The 15,908-nt window shown below is 31.8% G+C and overlaps 2 protein-coding genes across 5 annotated transcripts in view; one reads left to right on the forward strand and one right to left on the reverse strand.

Moving 5' to 3' along the window:
- The first annotated feature begins 19 nt into the window (after window positions 1–19).
- On the forward strand, window positions 20–1,994 carry LOC103575503 (uncharacterized). The gene is made up of 4 exons (XM_008555316.1): window positions 20–305; window positions 1,278–1,543; window positions 1,623–1,753; window positions 1,849–1,994. The coding sequence occupies exons 1-4, from the start codon at window positions 20–22 to the stop codon at window positions 1,985–1,987; spliced, it is 822 nt and encodes a 273-aa protein (XP_008553538.1). The 3' UTR covers window positions 1,988–1,994.
- Window positions 1,995–6,118: 4,124 nt separating this feature from the next.
- Window positions 6,119–15,908, reverse strand: part of LOC103575491 (protein gustavus) — a 77,929-nt gene continuing 68,139 nt past the window's right edge. For all 4 annotated transcript variants that reach the window (XM_053740478.1, XM_008555299.3, XM_008555297.3 and 1 more), the window contains 5 exons: window positions 12,566–12,960; window positions 9,224–9,453; window positions 8,814–9,144; window positions 8,398–8,556; window positions 6,119–8,317 (listed from right to left, as the gene is read on the reverse strand). In XM_053740478.1, coding sequence (XP_053596453.1) covers window positions 8,181–8,317; window positions 8,398–8,556; window positions 8,814–9,144; window positions 9,224–9,453; window positions 12,566–12,960 — 1,252 coding nt within the window. In that variant the 3' untranslated portion in view covers window positions 6,119–8,180. The remainder of the gene's footprint in view (window positions 8,318–8,397; window positions 8,557–8,813; window positions 9,145–9,223; window positions 9,454–12,565; window positions 12,961–15,908) is intronic.

Here is a 15,908-nt window from a genome sequence, read left to right on the forward strand (position 1 = left end):
CTTTGCACAAAAACCGAAGATGAAGTACCGAATTCTCGCATTTATATTTATCGAACCTATATTCGTTCATTTTGCGGATGCTTTGCCGCCTACGGTGATGTTTCCCGACAATCAAACGACGATTTCAAATCCGATTTTGAGCCCCACTAGTCCTGGGAGCAATATTCCGATGCTAAATACGGTTTTAAATACGACGGTAGTGAGAAAAAATGAGTGGTGGCCACCTAGTGACACTGAAGTAATGCAAACGTCACCTTATTCTACAGAAGTACATCAGTCAATGCCTCCGGCTTATTATTTGCCTGGTAATTATTCATTTTTTAATTATTTTCAAGTCGAAAACTGGGATAATTTTTTTTTTACTGTCCGCAGACATTTTTTATACATTATTAGTGCAATTCATTAATAAATTACTGATTGTGTCCAGTAAAAAGTTGAATATTACGTATGTTGGCAGCATTAGCCAACGGCTTATGCGGCCAATCACTCGCTCCGGGCTTCAAAAACAATCCTTGATCACTAAAAATACTTGATAACGTTTAGAATAATTCATTTAGAGTAATAATTAGTGAAAAAATGGGATAATTCATGTGTTGGTAGCATGAGCCAAAGGCTCGCGCGGCAAATTATGGGCTTCGGGTTTTAAAATCAATCTTAAATCACTATGAATACTTAATAATGTTCAGACCAATTCATTTCGAGTAATAATTAGTAAAAAACCAGGATAGTTCATACGTTGACAGCATTAGCCGAAGGCTCGTGCGGCAAACAACTTGCTCAGGTCATTAAAACTCGATTTTACGTGATTAAAAGACATTATAAATGATAAAAATACTTTTTTCAAATGACTATTTAATTAAAAAAATGAATTTTAAGCACAAAATTAAAAAAAAATTCAGGATTTTTAAATTTACTTACTACTGATTTAAATTACTCGCGTATAGAAGCGAACGTCAAAAACATATTTGATAAAATTAGCTCTCAATAAAAAACATAAAATGTTCAATCGATAGTAAACCAAATTATATTACAAAGTAATGAATTTTATATAAGTACTTTAACACATTCCAAATTAAATTCTCTAGTACTTTCATTATCTTTAACCTTGACGAAATCCATTTCCTCGCTCTTGATTCTTATTTTCTCATCTGCGCTTTTATCCAGACAAAGAACTTTCGTTAGACTTCAAAGTCTCTAAACTTTTGAAATTTATTAAAATTTTATTCTGTTTTTAAAAGACAAAATAAAAAAACTATTAATAACCATAATAATTACAGAACCAATATCACCGACATTAGCGTATCGCAGTGAACCTTGGACACCTTACGGTTATCCTGAAATTGGTTATCCCTTAATAGGACAGAATCCAAACAACCAATTAGGAATGTCGTCTAAATTTATGACCGTCGCACTGTTTATTGGTCTCCTTACACTATTTGCTATAATTCAAGGATCGATGGTCGCTGCGAAACGCAAAGATGATCTCGTAGATGCGCTATCGTCCCGAAAAAAGAGAGATTTGTCTTTCGAAATCGATTCCATGGTAAATTCAGAAACAATCAATTAGCATTCGAAGTTTTGAATGAAGTAATAAATTAAAGTAAAGTAAAATCAATTAACAGACTCCAGAGCAAGAAGAAATTTTGAATACTGACTCGAAAGTGAGATGCATCCAAAGGACAATTTGCTTGGAAAACCGGGAACTGATGACCGACTTTGGGCACCGAGGGATTAAAGTTGCTAAATATTTAACGTTAGTATTCATCAATTTTATTGTTCAGCTATACAATATATTTATTTATTATAAATATAATCATGTTTTACATTTATAAATAATCAACAATACAGACGTAGTGTTAAAAAAACATTGAAACATATTTCCGGATGGGATCGTCTTGTTCAAGATGCTGCGGCCGCTGGACTCCGTGGGGATGACTGCAATATTATTTACCGTGATTGCGTACTTCCGGTTGATAAGCCGCATTAATGATAATTGTACTGTGAGCTGACGTAGAAATAAATGATGTAACAAATGAGATGAAAATAAAGTGAAATAAATTTTGTCTTCATTTTTTTTTTTTCGTTGATTGATTGGGAGGGAATTTTTTAGGGCAAATTAGTTTCCTCTTTTTGTCAGGTAGAGAGTTCGTTGACATCTCATCAATTTTATTCAGTGGAGGTTGTATCAGGCGTACGGCTGATAAAGAAAATGATAGATGTCGGTAGTAATTAAAATTATTTTGTCCCGAAAATGTCCCGGAGGTGTCAGAGCCCTTTTTTATTTGAAAAATAGATAAATTTTTCTTATTCAATGTGAAAATAGTAATTTCTTTATATTTTCTATAACTTTCCAAATTAAACTGCCTGAAAATACTGGCAACCTTTGGCTCATGTTCGGAGTTAAACCTCAGGGAAAAAATGAACGCCGTGTTTATAAATTTTCCTTTGGTTCAATTTCACAGCAGCGGACACCTCGTGTCGGGTCTGCAGACACTCCCTATTCAAGAAACCCATGGTTTGCTATCTTATGGTAATGTAACTTTATCGTGAGCTATACTATCTACATAGGGGTTCTCTATTCCAGAATTTTATGCTTATACCTGAAGAATCTCTATTACCTACGACTCCGTATTTACAAAAGTAATTAAGGTCATCAGTGACATTGCTTCAGAGGGGTTAGGATTTTTCCCTACTACCCTTACTCCCTCTCTACTCAAGTGTTCGCATGCGCACATGAAAAGAGAGGCCCAAACATTTTCTACCATTCAGTGAACGAAGTGGAAGCGTGGTTATTGCAAAGTAGTTTATATTTTCCAAAACTTACTTCCATTTTGGAAAATATTCAAGTGATATCATGAGCAGGAATCAAATATGTAAGTACTTGGTTAATTTAATAAATAAATAATTTAAATCGATATTTTATACTAAAAAAGAAAAAAATAGATTTTCCAAGGTGGGGAGGCTTAATAAGAGAGCATGCATCTGACAGAAATTATTTGGACTTCAATACAACCGATAAAAGGGGGACACCGTGGCTACATTTGGCTGCAAAATGTGACTGCCGACAATCAATTTCTGTTTTGGTTAGACATGGGGCTTTTGTTGACTTCAAAGATAAGTATGGAAGGACTGCACTTCATATTGCAGTTCAAAGTGGAAAAGCAATGGCCATAAAGACTCTACTGAATTTGGGCGCTGACATTAACATTAGGTCCAATAATGGCCGCAATCCAATTGATGACTTTTATCATTGCTGTTATGTTAGTTGCTCTATGAATTATAATTTTGACATTAAAAATGACGAGAGAATAGAACGGATTTTGAATGAACATATTTTCAAATTGAAACTCACTGGTTTTTATGTGAATGAAAAAAATTATGAATTGGCTTGTCAGTATTTAGATAAAAATAACAAGGATCCGGATGATGAAAGTGATTTTGAAAGGAGATGTAAATTAGAAATAGAAAATTTGAAAAAAGAAAAAGTTACGGACAATGTTTTTTTGTATGATATTTTGACAAAGCATAGATACTTAGATTTGTATGTGAGAAACGAAAAAATTGTAAATGTCTTTTATTCAAATAACTATTGGTCCAGATTTCCGTTATATTTTCACATAATAAATGGAAGATTTGTTCGAGGGAAAAATAAAAGTCTAATGATGGAAAAAATTCGTGCGCATGGCTCGAATGAAATTTTGAGACAATTACCAATGGATTGTTGGGAGGAAATAATGACTTTTCTCCATGAATATGATTTGAAGTTATTGGCTGCTGCTTGTAGTATAGAATTGCATTAGTATAAATAAGGTGTCATGTAGATTTATCCTGGTTAAAAATACTGATTGAAAAATATTGAGAAGCGGTCACTCCATGCAAATTGTACATCTATATATACAAACAAATAATTAAAATTTTAATAATACTGAAAAAAATTCGACTTTCATCGTTTTTAATTCTTTTCAATAAATATTTTCAAACAGGGTAAGTATCACCATTGTCATCATTCTTCACTTAAATTGTAAAATTTTTTTTCTTGTAAATATATTGTAATTTATATTATACAATAAAAATAAGGCTAGAAATTCCAAAAATTCCCACATCAATCACTTGTAATTAATATTGTTTCATTTTATAATTTTAGTCGTTTTATTTATAGTTTACTTTGTTTTAGTTTTTTCTTACGTGTTACTTTAACTTTTTCAATCTTCCTGTGACATATTAGAGCTACAACCAGTAGTTATTGGGCAGATAGGGGTCCAAATATATACATACTTTCCTACATGGATTTCTATGGGTTTCCATGCAATCCCACATTGATTCTTTTGATAGAGTAGATTTGCTATAGATTTTTTTAGACGATGACAAGCTCGAAATTATTATAAATCAAAAGACTGATTTAACATCAGAGAATTAGCCGAAAAAGAAATTTCGATCGCACACCCTCAAGGTGTGCAGTAAATTAAAAATAACCTACCGAAACTAAGAATCAAAACCACGAAATGTTTTTTTCATTTATTATTTATTATCATTTTTTACAACTTTATAATCATTTTAATCGCATCTCTTACAATTAACGTGTTGTCCTGCTACTCTTAAAAAAACCTCACATCAGCCTTAAAAAAAAAAACTATCTTATTCTTCCTTGTATCTCTATCTCTTACCAAGTCTTAAATAAAATCGACATTGATAATAATAATTATTTAAAATAATTGTCACATACAAAAGAAAATTCACTTAATAATCAATCAATAAACAACTAATATTCATCAATTATCAACTAATACAATATCAATTACAACTTATATTTAATAACTAATAAATCAATTAAAGACAATTATTAATAATATTTACAACACGTTAACTCTAGTTTTAAATCGTCCTTTCACATAAATCTACCACTCGCCCGATTATAAAATAGTATTATTATAATTACAAGACAGTAGTGCTTTATATTTTCCATCCAAGTTTGCATATTATATTTTTTTTATTTTTTTCCAAATAATAATCAAATTTTTAATTAATAATCAATAAATAATAATAGAAATTATTATTTATTGCATTAATAATTAGTAATTACTTAGCTCGTGCTTCCAGTTAAATCATCACTTTATTTATTTATTTATAAATTATTTATTTGTACATGTACTCGTTCATGTTAATAATCGTGTCTATTTTCATTTATTTATTAATAAACTTTATGTTATTCATTCATTTATTTGTTGTTTATTTATTTATTTATTTAATACGCTAGTAAATGTGCTCTGTGTGATGTTTAGGCTTGGCGGTGTTACTTTGTTTCACTTTGTTTTGCTTTGTTTCACTGAACACCCAGATGAGGATAACCGAGAAAAAATAAACAATAATATTTATATATATTTTTTTATTCATTTATATATAAATGATTATATATTATTTCTCTTAATACATCTCATTTTAATTAAATGACCCTTACTTAAACTTTTTATTATTTTATTTACTTTGTTTCTATACAATCAGTGTAATGCACACCCACGAATTTGAGGTTACAATTCGTGATTGTTTTCTTTAATTGTTTTATTTTATTTAGATTTCTTTTACTTATAGTTTGTAGATACAAATTATTTTCTTTGTTTGTTTGTTTTATTTAGAATGGCAAACTGAGAAGTAATTAGACAAATACACGAGGGTGTGCAATTGTATTTACAGGGACGGGCTACTCTTTTGTGAGATCATTTTTTTAAAAAATCAATTGTTTGTTTATTCTTTATATATTTTAATTGTTTGTTTAATTGGTTTTATTAATTAACGATTGAAAAAGTTCGAAACAAAGTTCAATTTGGAAGACAACCTGTATTGCGCAGGATTGTTTTATTTTTTTAATTACTCATTAAAAAGTAATCAACTTTATTTTTATAAATTAAGATTTTAAAAAAGTCTATACTGGGCGCGAAATCTGCATTTGTAGGTTAGAACTTTGTTTGTTTGTAGAAATTGAGGTTAGAAAAGAAAAGTAATTATGGCTGAAACAAAGAAATGAATTTCGCCTTGATCGAAACCTACGAAACAAAGCTCTTGTTTTTATTTAAACAATCGTTTATATAAAAATCAATTTATTTAAATGACTAATTTTAATTAATTAATTATTTTATTTTATTTATTCATTAATTATAACTTGTAATTACAATATACGCATTAAAAAGCTTATGAAAAATTATTCATAAGCTTAAATTACTTTCTTAATTTTTTTCTTTATAGAAAAAGCAAATTTTATTCATTTATTTTTTTTTTTCATTTTAACCATAAACCGCACACTCTAGCTCAAATACAAGAACCTTAATCTTACTAATTGTTTTTAATCCTCATCTTAATCATCGAACTCATTTAATAAACCTGCCTCTTATTTCATACACACCATTAATATATATATACATATACATATACATATGTATATATATACATATATAAAATTAATTAATCAATGTTTAAAACTAACATGCTTAGAAAATATTTTTTTGAGTCTATGGAAGTTATAAAGTTCTTCCGTCAATTTATCAATAATTAATAACCAATAATTAATTAATTAATTAATAATAATAATAATTAATTAATCATTAATAATCTTAATAAATCACTATACACACTCGCAATTATTTAGTCCATTATCTATATTTATAATTATACATAATATATATATATGTATATATATTTATACTCCTGATTAAAAACTTCGGTTCATTCTGATTGAAAGTTTATCAGAAATTGGAAAAAAAAATATTTATCGACCCATCTGATAAATATCCGATGGAGTTTGAATCAGATTCAATTGGAGTTTTTAATCAGGGATATAAAAATATATATTTATATGTATATGTATATATATATATCGAGAAACCGCTCGTTGCACTTGATTTTTAAATTTTAAATTTTCGTCGACGCAAAAAATGTGCCCACAATTAAAATAATAAATTATGCCTTTTAACGCTGGACTAGACTTGCACCTGATGTTTTGTTAATATATTGTTACTTAATTGGTTATTTAGCGCTAGCTAGCGAAGGCTTGTAAAAATAATCCACGGCTCGACTAAGTCTAGATTTTTTTACTGGCCAATCGTGGATTATTTTTTTACAATCGGTTCCGTCGTGTCTCTCAATAATTTTCATGGTCAGGTTTTTCATACTTTTTTTCGTTAATTAATTTACTTAATTATAATGATTATTTATTTATAATTAAGAGAAAAAATAATAAAACAAAATCACACTTATTTTTATCACGTAGATAATTATTTTTCAAATTAAATACTTGGAAATAATAATTATTCATATTATTTTTGACCATTGTACTAACGATTAATTTTAAAAATCTGGTAATTGTAATTAAATATCGATAACATAAAAAAATAACAAATAATTATCTAATAATTTTCTATAATTAATTAATTTATTTATTAATTTACCGACTCTGCGGATTTTTTATCATTAATAATTATGGTTCTTGTATTTTTCAAATTATTTATTGAGATTAATGACGTAATTAATTTTTTGTAGATGTGAGAATAATATTCAAATCAAATATTAATTATTCGATTCCAAATTTGAAATTTTGAATTATTTCTCAATTTAATTTTCAAATTATTCGATCACACTCCAATTACTTAGTTCTAATTTCGAACATTAAATTTTATTCTGACATGTGATAAATTACAAAATTTTTTTTCGATAATTTATCAATAAATTGAAGTATTTGAAAATTTACAAAATATTTTAATTTTTACGAATAATTCAAAAATATTCAAATTTTTGCAAATAACTTGCATTATTGAATATGGGCTTAAATCGAATTTTTAATATTCGGTCTACAAAAAAAAAAAATAAATTTCAAATTATTCGCACACTTCTGGTAATTTATAAATTTTAATAGAACAATTATTTATTTTTTCAATAAATATATGAGACACGCGGTTACTTGTGGGCATGAGACCAAGGTCCTGGTTTTTGTTGCGACGATGCGGTTTAGTAGCAGTCGAAATAATAAAATTATTTTTATTTATATTCATATCTTTACTGTTAGTATTTAGATTTAGGTTTAGATTTAGATTTTCAGCGGTCGCTGTCGCTGCTGCTGCTGGCGGTTTCGCTGACGATGACGATGGGCTCGTTTGGCTGGTTAGTGTGGCTATTTTACCCTCAGCTTCAATTGGTTACCTCCTGTCGCGGTAGAGGAGATAAGTTTTCATAGCTTGAGGAAGGTTTAGTTCCTGGATTTTTTCCAGCCGGTGTTTGCCGACTCGCTGGCGGATCACTCGCCGGCACAGGTCCATTAGTGGCAGTGGTTCGGCTGCAATTTTATACATTAATTAGCATACTGTTCATTGGCAAGTTTTCGGAGTGATAGTACTAGAATTTTTTTAGACTTACGATCAAGACCGCCGATATATTTCATTGTTATTTCACAATGGCCCCATACTGCTGATACTATTGGGTAGAGTTTGCGGCCCTTTAAATTACGAAATGCTACTCCTAGATACTGACCATCCACTACGAAGGCTAGGGTTCCTTCATCCATGTCTAAGACAACTGTAAATATTTTATTTTTATTATTAATATTTATATTTAAATTTTTATAATTTATTAATTATTAAGTTAATCATTTTTAATTAATTTGAAATATAATGAAATTTATCAAAGAAATTTTTATACAAATTTTTATTACAAAGTTGTACTTAAGATTTTTACTAAAATGTTTTGTCACAGAATTTTATCAAAAATTTTTATCACAAAATTTTGACTAAACTTTTTATTTGAAATTTTTTATGAAAAAAATCAAAACATACCCAAAAATTTATCTGGTACAACAAAAGTTTCATCAGGTTTCAATAACGAGGGATAAACATCACCCTGTGAGTTTTTCGAATCATGATAAAGTCTATTTCTAGTGAGATCCCAGCCCCAACTGAGCGCGTTGTTGCCGACTAGGCTCTGATAACCGACACTGTGTAACGGCGCTTCGGCCGTCGCGACGCCCACCACCGCGTGAGTGCCTCGTTGTCTCGTGCTCCAGTGCACCTCCCAGACGTGCATGCCCTTAGTGTACCCCACCTTCCCTCGTATGCAGTCTGTGCTCTGTGCAACGGGGTGTCGATGGAACGTCAGTTTGTCGTCCTCCTGAAACCAGACCATCAATCAATCAATCATCATCCCTCCCCCTCTCAATAAAAACATAAATATAAAAAAGTATGCGTACTTTGACAAATATATTGAGACTTCTGTCCTCAGCGTTCCACCCATGGTGGACTTGTGTGTCCTTGGTGGCTGATGGCATGTCAAGTAATACATCGAGTCTAGTTGGTCGTGAAAAATCTTGTGCTATTTCTCGTGGTACCACGGGTTTGTACGCTACTGCAACTCCACCCCCGATACCAACGCCGCCGCCTGCTCCGGCTCCGCTTTCGCGCGTCACGCTCTTCACGCCACCTAAAAAAAAGTCAAAAAAAATATAAGTAAATAACTAAAATACTTGTTTATTACAATTACTCTGTTTTATTTTTATTCGTTTGTGCTTTGCACCAGCTACCATCCACACCCCATTTACTTTTTTTTTTTTTTTTTTTTTTTTCTACTGTAAACTTAATTACTTGCTCGGCAACAATACAAAACCTACAATTATATCCTTCATTTTAATTAGCTTAATTAATTCTTGGCATTACTTTTGTAGTTTTAATTCAACCGTTTAAATGCATCATCAAAGAATACCTTTATTGTTATTCTTATTACTATTTTTTATTTTTTTATTTTACTTTTAGATAAATTAAAATTCTCAATTATAACTGCGCATACTAAGTAGTCTAGCATTTAATATCTCGGAAAATAATTGAGTAAATTAGATCAATGGGTTGTGAAAATTATAGCTGGGAGTCTGATCTCTTAATTGGGACGGAAGAGTTATTTTGAGGACAATTAAGTCGGGGATTGGAATTTTAGGAGGATTAGAAATTAAAATAGAAGATGGTAATTTTCTGGGGAGAGTTGTTGAGTTTTTAATTTTTTATCAGGAAAAGTAGTGGTGGGAAAGTGATTAATGGTTAATGAAAAGTGTAGGGGAATGTTTAAGCTTTAAAATGAGCGCAGGAAGAAGGAATTCGGGTGATTGGTTAAGGAGATATGACTTTTTGAAGGGTTAAAAGTCAAAATAGATGGTAATTTTTTGGGAAATTGGAAAGTTGTTGGGTTTAAAATTTTATATCGGGGAAACTATTGATGGGAAAGTAATTAATGGTTAATGAAAAGTGTAGGGGAATGTTAGAGCTTTAAAATGAGCGCACGAAGAAGGAATTCGGATGATTGGTTAAGGAGATATGAATTTTATAAGTTTTAATTGTTTTCTTTAGGGGCTGGAACAAAAGAATTTAATTTTTGAAGGTTAAAATGAAATTCAAAAAGTGAGTGACGGATATCGAGGCGAAATTTTAAGTCTAAAAAATAAAGAAGAGAGAGCGGGGTGAAGGAAAAGTTGAGGATCAGGACAACGAGGATAATACGTAGGACGGATCGTAAATTTATCTGGATAGCAGGAGTTGAGCTGCAGACCGAGCCGTTGGACAGATTAATGAAATGCCATAAATCGATTTTTATTGTCTGGAAAAGAGGCAAAATGGGACGAGGAACGAGGGACAAGAGACGGTAGCTTTATGCTTTGGCTCAGCTTTTCTCTTCCCTCGGCAGCTCAATGGCTCCCTCATTTTTTACTTCACTCTATACTATTTCATTTTATTTTGGGTCTTTTTTATGCCTTTTCTTCTGCCAGCTCCCTATGCTCTGTGCTCTATATTCTGTTTCCAAGCGAAGAACCTTACAATGAGCTTAAGCTATTTTCTGAGACGGTTCCTGACAGTCTAGGTGGACCATGAAAGACATAAAATGGTGTCGTGGATTTTATTTTACCAAAATGCAGAAAATAAAGATGAAATATAACAGAAAAAAAAAAAAAAAAATATTTAAAATATGAGAATGTCTTTGGTGACAGAATTCCATGTCATAAATAAATATGATTTATTTTTTACATTCTTTTAACAAAATTTATTTTTTTATCAAAGTAATTAATTAAATATTTTTACCCAAAGTCATGGATCTAAAGTTTTATCTAAATTTATTATGAGATATTAAAATTTCAAATATAAATATTTAAAATTATTGATTCAAATTTTAATTGAATTTATTTTAACTGAAGTTCATTAAATTTTTATTAAAATTATTCATTGAAAACTTGAATGATAAATTTATTATTTAAAAATATTGATTGAATATTTTTATTTAAATTATTTATTGAAAGTCAGTTTTATTGTTAATTTTTAATTTGAAATTATTTTAGTTATTCCCTACAAATCATCAACTAAATGATTTTAAATTTAATTGTTAATGAAAAATCAATTACTTGGATTTTTGAATTTAATTTTTAAAATTATAAATTCAAGAGTTTTAAATTCAATTTTTTACAGGAAATTTTTTACTCGAATTTTAAAATTGAATTTTTAAAATAAATTTTGTAGTTGAGATATAAATCATTAGTGTTTAGCAAATAGACATAAAAAAATAAAAAATATTTGTGATAAAGCTATTAAAGTGTCGTAAGAATATAAAATAAGAAAGAAAGAAAAAAAATTCATTAAACTTTTCAAGATAAATCGTCGCGACGTGAAGAAAACTCTTTTATCATACAGCTAAAAAAATAAACAAATCGCAGTAATGTAAAAAAAAAGAGTGCGAATGGAGAGAAAAGACGGCAAGAATAATGTAATGTAATCTAATGTACTGTAAGATATCTTGAGCAAAGTCGGGCCGCGGGTGTGGGTGGGAGCAGAGTGGGAGTGGGAACGAACGAGTTGTTTTAAAAAGATCTTCAGATGGCCTAGTTGATTTAAACTAAACTTGTTGTATCTGAAGTAGCTGAGAAGTTAGAACTTGTATTTAAGTCCTCATAGGATCTAGACCTTGACCTCAGTACGTATATGTATAAGCTAATCTCTTTATATTTACTCGATACCAACTATTTATCAACTTGTAAGCTCTATTTACTGAGCTTAGATATTCGTTTTCTTATGAAACTGATATAATTAATCACATCTTACGAAATGTATGAGATAAATATACATAATATACGGTCATTCGAAAGGAAATTTAATTCTCTACAACTTTGGTCTCTTTGAAACTTTCTCTGTAATCAATAGTTTCAAAGTTACAGCCGCTTAAACAATTAATTATTTTTTTTTTAAATTTAAATTCTCGTAAGCGCATCAAAGGGCTTTATCTTCAAAACTATTGATTCTACGAAAATTTTTATAAGGACTAAAGTTGTAGGAAATTTAATTCTCTACAAGTTTTGTCTGATAAAAAAATGCCGTAAACTCAATAGTTTAAAAGTTACAGGCTTCTAAACAAATAATAAATATATTTTTCAAAATTCAAAAATACTATTTTGAAAACTATCGACTCTAGAGAATTTTTCAAAGAGTCAAAAATTGTAGGGAATTAAATTTCCTGTGAAACGAGTACCAACAAGGAGTATAAATATCTTAAATAAAGTAACCACCTGATAACTTTTGGCCCATGGTCATGCCCCTATGGTGGGCGCGATAGTGTGGGTGGTGCCGATGGTGGTGGGAATGATGACGGACCTCAACGCAGCCCGTCGATAGCTTTTGCCGATAGGGTCTCGTCCCAATATTATTGTGATGATGGTGTCCGGTGGACAAAGGTACTCCACCTTCTTGAACAGCAACCCGTCTGGGGCTGTCACCGCCTACTACACCACCTCCTCCTCCAACTACGACACCTCCTGCCCCGCCGTAGCTAGGTCCTCGTGTTCCTAAGACACTGAGATCTCCCACGAGTCCGTTGGTGCCTCCGGTCGCGCCAGTCGTCGGGCCGGTCCCCCCGGATCCGCCGCGGCTCCCGCCACCGTTCACGCAACGAGTTGATTTATACCTGAAACAATCAAAATCATTATCATTAACATCACTGTTTCCAAAAATAATCAACAATCATAATAAAAAAAAAAAAAATTAAATTAAATTTCTAAATAAATCGATAGAATAAACTATCGAAGAAAGCCAATAGCGGATGGATGACACATTCGATTGAGCGATACCCTTCTTTTTTTTCTTTTTTTACATATATATTTGTGTATTGTGTAGTTTTGATGGTAAAGTAGAACGTGACCACGAGTGCTGGCTCAACAGTAACACCAGCAGAACAACTCAGACTCACTTCCGGTCTCTCTTGTACACTATACACGTTTCCGTTTGTGGAAAAGCGCCGGACGGGCATCCTGGATCCGTTGTATGTTTTCGTTCATCATTATCTTTTTTTTTTTCGACTCAAATGTCTATTGTTGATCAGCTTTTATTTTTATTATGTATACATTTGCCCAACAATTGCTACTAAATTGACATTTAATTCAATTGGGGAGAAGCAAAATGGGACCGAAAAATTTAAGGAGTCTATTTTAGCTCTTTTTCCTTCCTTGGAAATATTGGGGACAAGTTGATTGATTGATCGGGAAGTTGGAAACTGTTAAATCTCGGGCTTGATGTTGGAGATGGTCATTGGCATGTGAAGTTTGTCGAATGGAAATGGAACTGAAGTAATAGTATCCGACTTGTTATGTCGAGTTGAGAGAATAGATGAAGAGATGAGGATGAGGTGGAGGTGGGTACAAACTCCTCGACTCATCGTGGATTTCATAGGCAGCAAAGGCGGAAGCAGCATCGAATGTTTAATGCTAGCAGAGAGGCACGGTATTGATCCGTTTCCCCTCAGCTTCAACCACTGCTCCCCTTGGCACTTCACTCTACGGCTCCTCGTTGTAGCAACCAACCAAAATACCCTCTGTGTACATTAAACTCAACTGTCTCACTACCGCACCCTCAAATTTAAATAAGAAATATTATTTATGTGCTCAACTTTTTTCTATAATTTCGTTGCATTTTTCATTTTTTTTTTTTTTGGTTAGAAGAATTGATCAGCTCGAAAAGTAGCCCAGTGCTCAAGAAATACTTGAATTAATACGACAGATTTTTTTTTTCATCGATTTACGCAAATTTGAAGCCGAAAAACCGGATCCGTACATCCGTACACTTTAACGTTCGAATGTACGGAAGCTCTGTATCTCCCGAACTAGTCAACGTATCGCTTCCATTTTTTTTTCATTTTTTTCAGAAGACATTTCCCTACAGCCCAGTAAAAAATTTCACCAAAAACTCCTCACCCTTCATTTAAAAAAAAAAAAAAAATAATAAATAAAAAAAATTCCAGTCACCAATCGCGAGCCGAATTAATAAACGACTAAATCAAACTCGCCGCTAATCAGTATCATTAATAGCCAGTAAATTAAAATCAATAGCTTAATGAACACGTTGGGCAGGTATGTAAAAAATGAAAATGTGACCAGCGCATCAGACTAGATGGCTAAATAGAAGGATTAGGTGGATTAACTGGTTGAATAGTAAACTAGTAGGAATAATTAATGGACGTGTGTGTGTGAGTGATACTAAATACACTAGTATATCTTGATTGCATAGTGTGGTATCCGCGGAATCTCCGCTAATCCTCGATGTTGCCGAGTTGAATTGGAAACCTCATTGGCAATCAGTGGAAGCGGGCGACCCTCTCGCTCACTCTTTATATAAATACATATAGATATAACCAAGACTGGTAGTACTGGGTGCGTGTATATCGAACTATAATCCCATCCTCGTCGTTTGTGTTTGATCGATTCCTGCTGTTTCAACGTGTCAACGAATCCCCAATATTCCCAGGATAGGCTTCCTCACGCAAATCCTCTGCCAAAGCTTTGCATTGTTCGCTCGCTCGCTCTATCTATATCTATCTATCTATCTATCTATCTATATATATAAAGTGTACAGAGTACAGAGAGTACAGAATACAACTATACACAGCAAAGTAAAGTATATATGTACAGATATAGATATAAATGTATATAGAGCATAGCGAAATCCCCTGGGGGCTGGAACTACGGTTACAAGTACTGTAGGTACTGGTGGATGCACGTGAGCAAGCAATTACTCCTTTCTACCTTTTCATATATATATTCAACCCGGAGACAAACTAAATAACCAGATAAATCTATATAAACATTTAAGATAAACAAACTCTAGTTTATATCATTTAAAAGTTATATTTTAGTTTCTGTTTCAAAATTTATTTAGCGTAGCTCTGATATTATTTTTATTTTCTTTAAAATTTTTAGTTTAAATAATTTTTTTTTTTTTTTTCGGGGTTATTTTTGTTGGGAAGTAATATTTAGTTTGCCTGAAAAGTTTACTATTGTACTTAAAAATTATGTAGAATGTTCTAAGGCGGGAGTTTAATATTTAAAATAGTCGAATTAATATTTATCAATAGACTTTTTGCAAGTTTATTTAAAGAGTATGGAGTGTAGAGTTTATAGAGTACTTTGTTCTTTGCTGTATATAGAGTACAGAGAGTACAGAGTAGTGAAGTAACAGCTGACAACCAGGTTTCAACCCCACACACCTGTTCGCCAGCTGCCACGACAAAGGGCCATTTCGTGTGCAAGCCCCGAGGGCCTAGACGGAAGCCTTTGTCAGCTCGTACGTTCGATGATTCCGTCTCTCTTTCTATAGACTACTGACTCCAGCCTTTGCTATTTCTTCTCTTGTCTCTATTGTAGACCGTATTTTTACGGTCTCGGTACATGGATTTTTTATTCGCCATATCCATGCTGATATTGTCGAGCCCGGCAAGGCCACACCCCGCGAGACCGGGGAATATCCTGCTGGGCACGAAACAATCCTCGTTCAGATTAAAGTCATTTAGCGAACGATGTTTGCTGCTGTTTTAAATATTATTATTTTCCGCAAGGTCAAACTTCCTAGAGCGCCTCGGTCTCA

The sequence above is a fragment of the Microplitis demolitor genome, chromosome 7 (assembly GCF_026212275.2).
Source record: "Microplitis demolitor isolate Queensland-Clemson2020A chromosome 7, iyMicDemo2.1a, whole genome shotgun sequence".
Classification (NCBI taxonomy): Eukaryota; Metazoa; Arthropoda; class Insecta; order Hymenoptera; family Braconidae; genus Microplitis; species Microplitis demolitor.

Bases quoted from the DNA above. Each gene is read 5' to 3' on its own strand.
- LOC103575503 (XM_008555316.1), top strand. From the start codon at position 20: ATGAAGTACCGAATTCTCGCATTTATATTTATCGAACCTATATTCGTT. The intron at 1,544-1,622 runs GTAAATTCAGAA...ATCAATTAACAG, and splicing joins CTTTCGAAATCGATTCCATG to ACTCCAGAGCAAGAAGAAAT. The intron at 1,754-1,848 runs GTTAGTATTCAT...TCAACAATACAG, and splicing joins AAAGTTGCTAAATATTTAAC to ACGTAGTGTTAAAAAAACAT.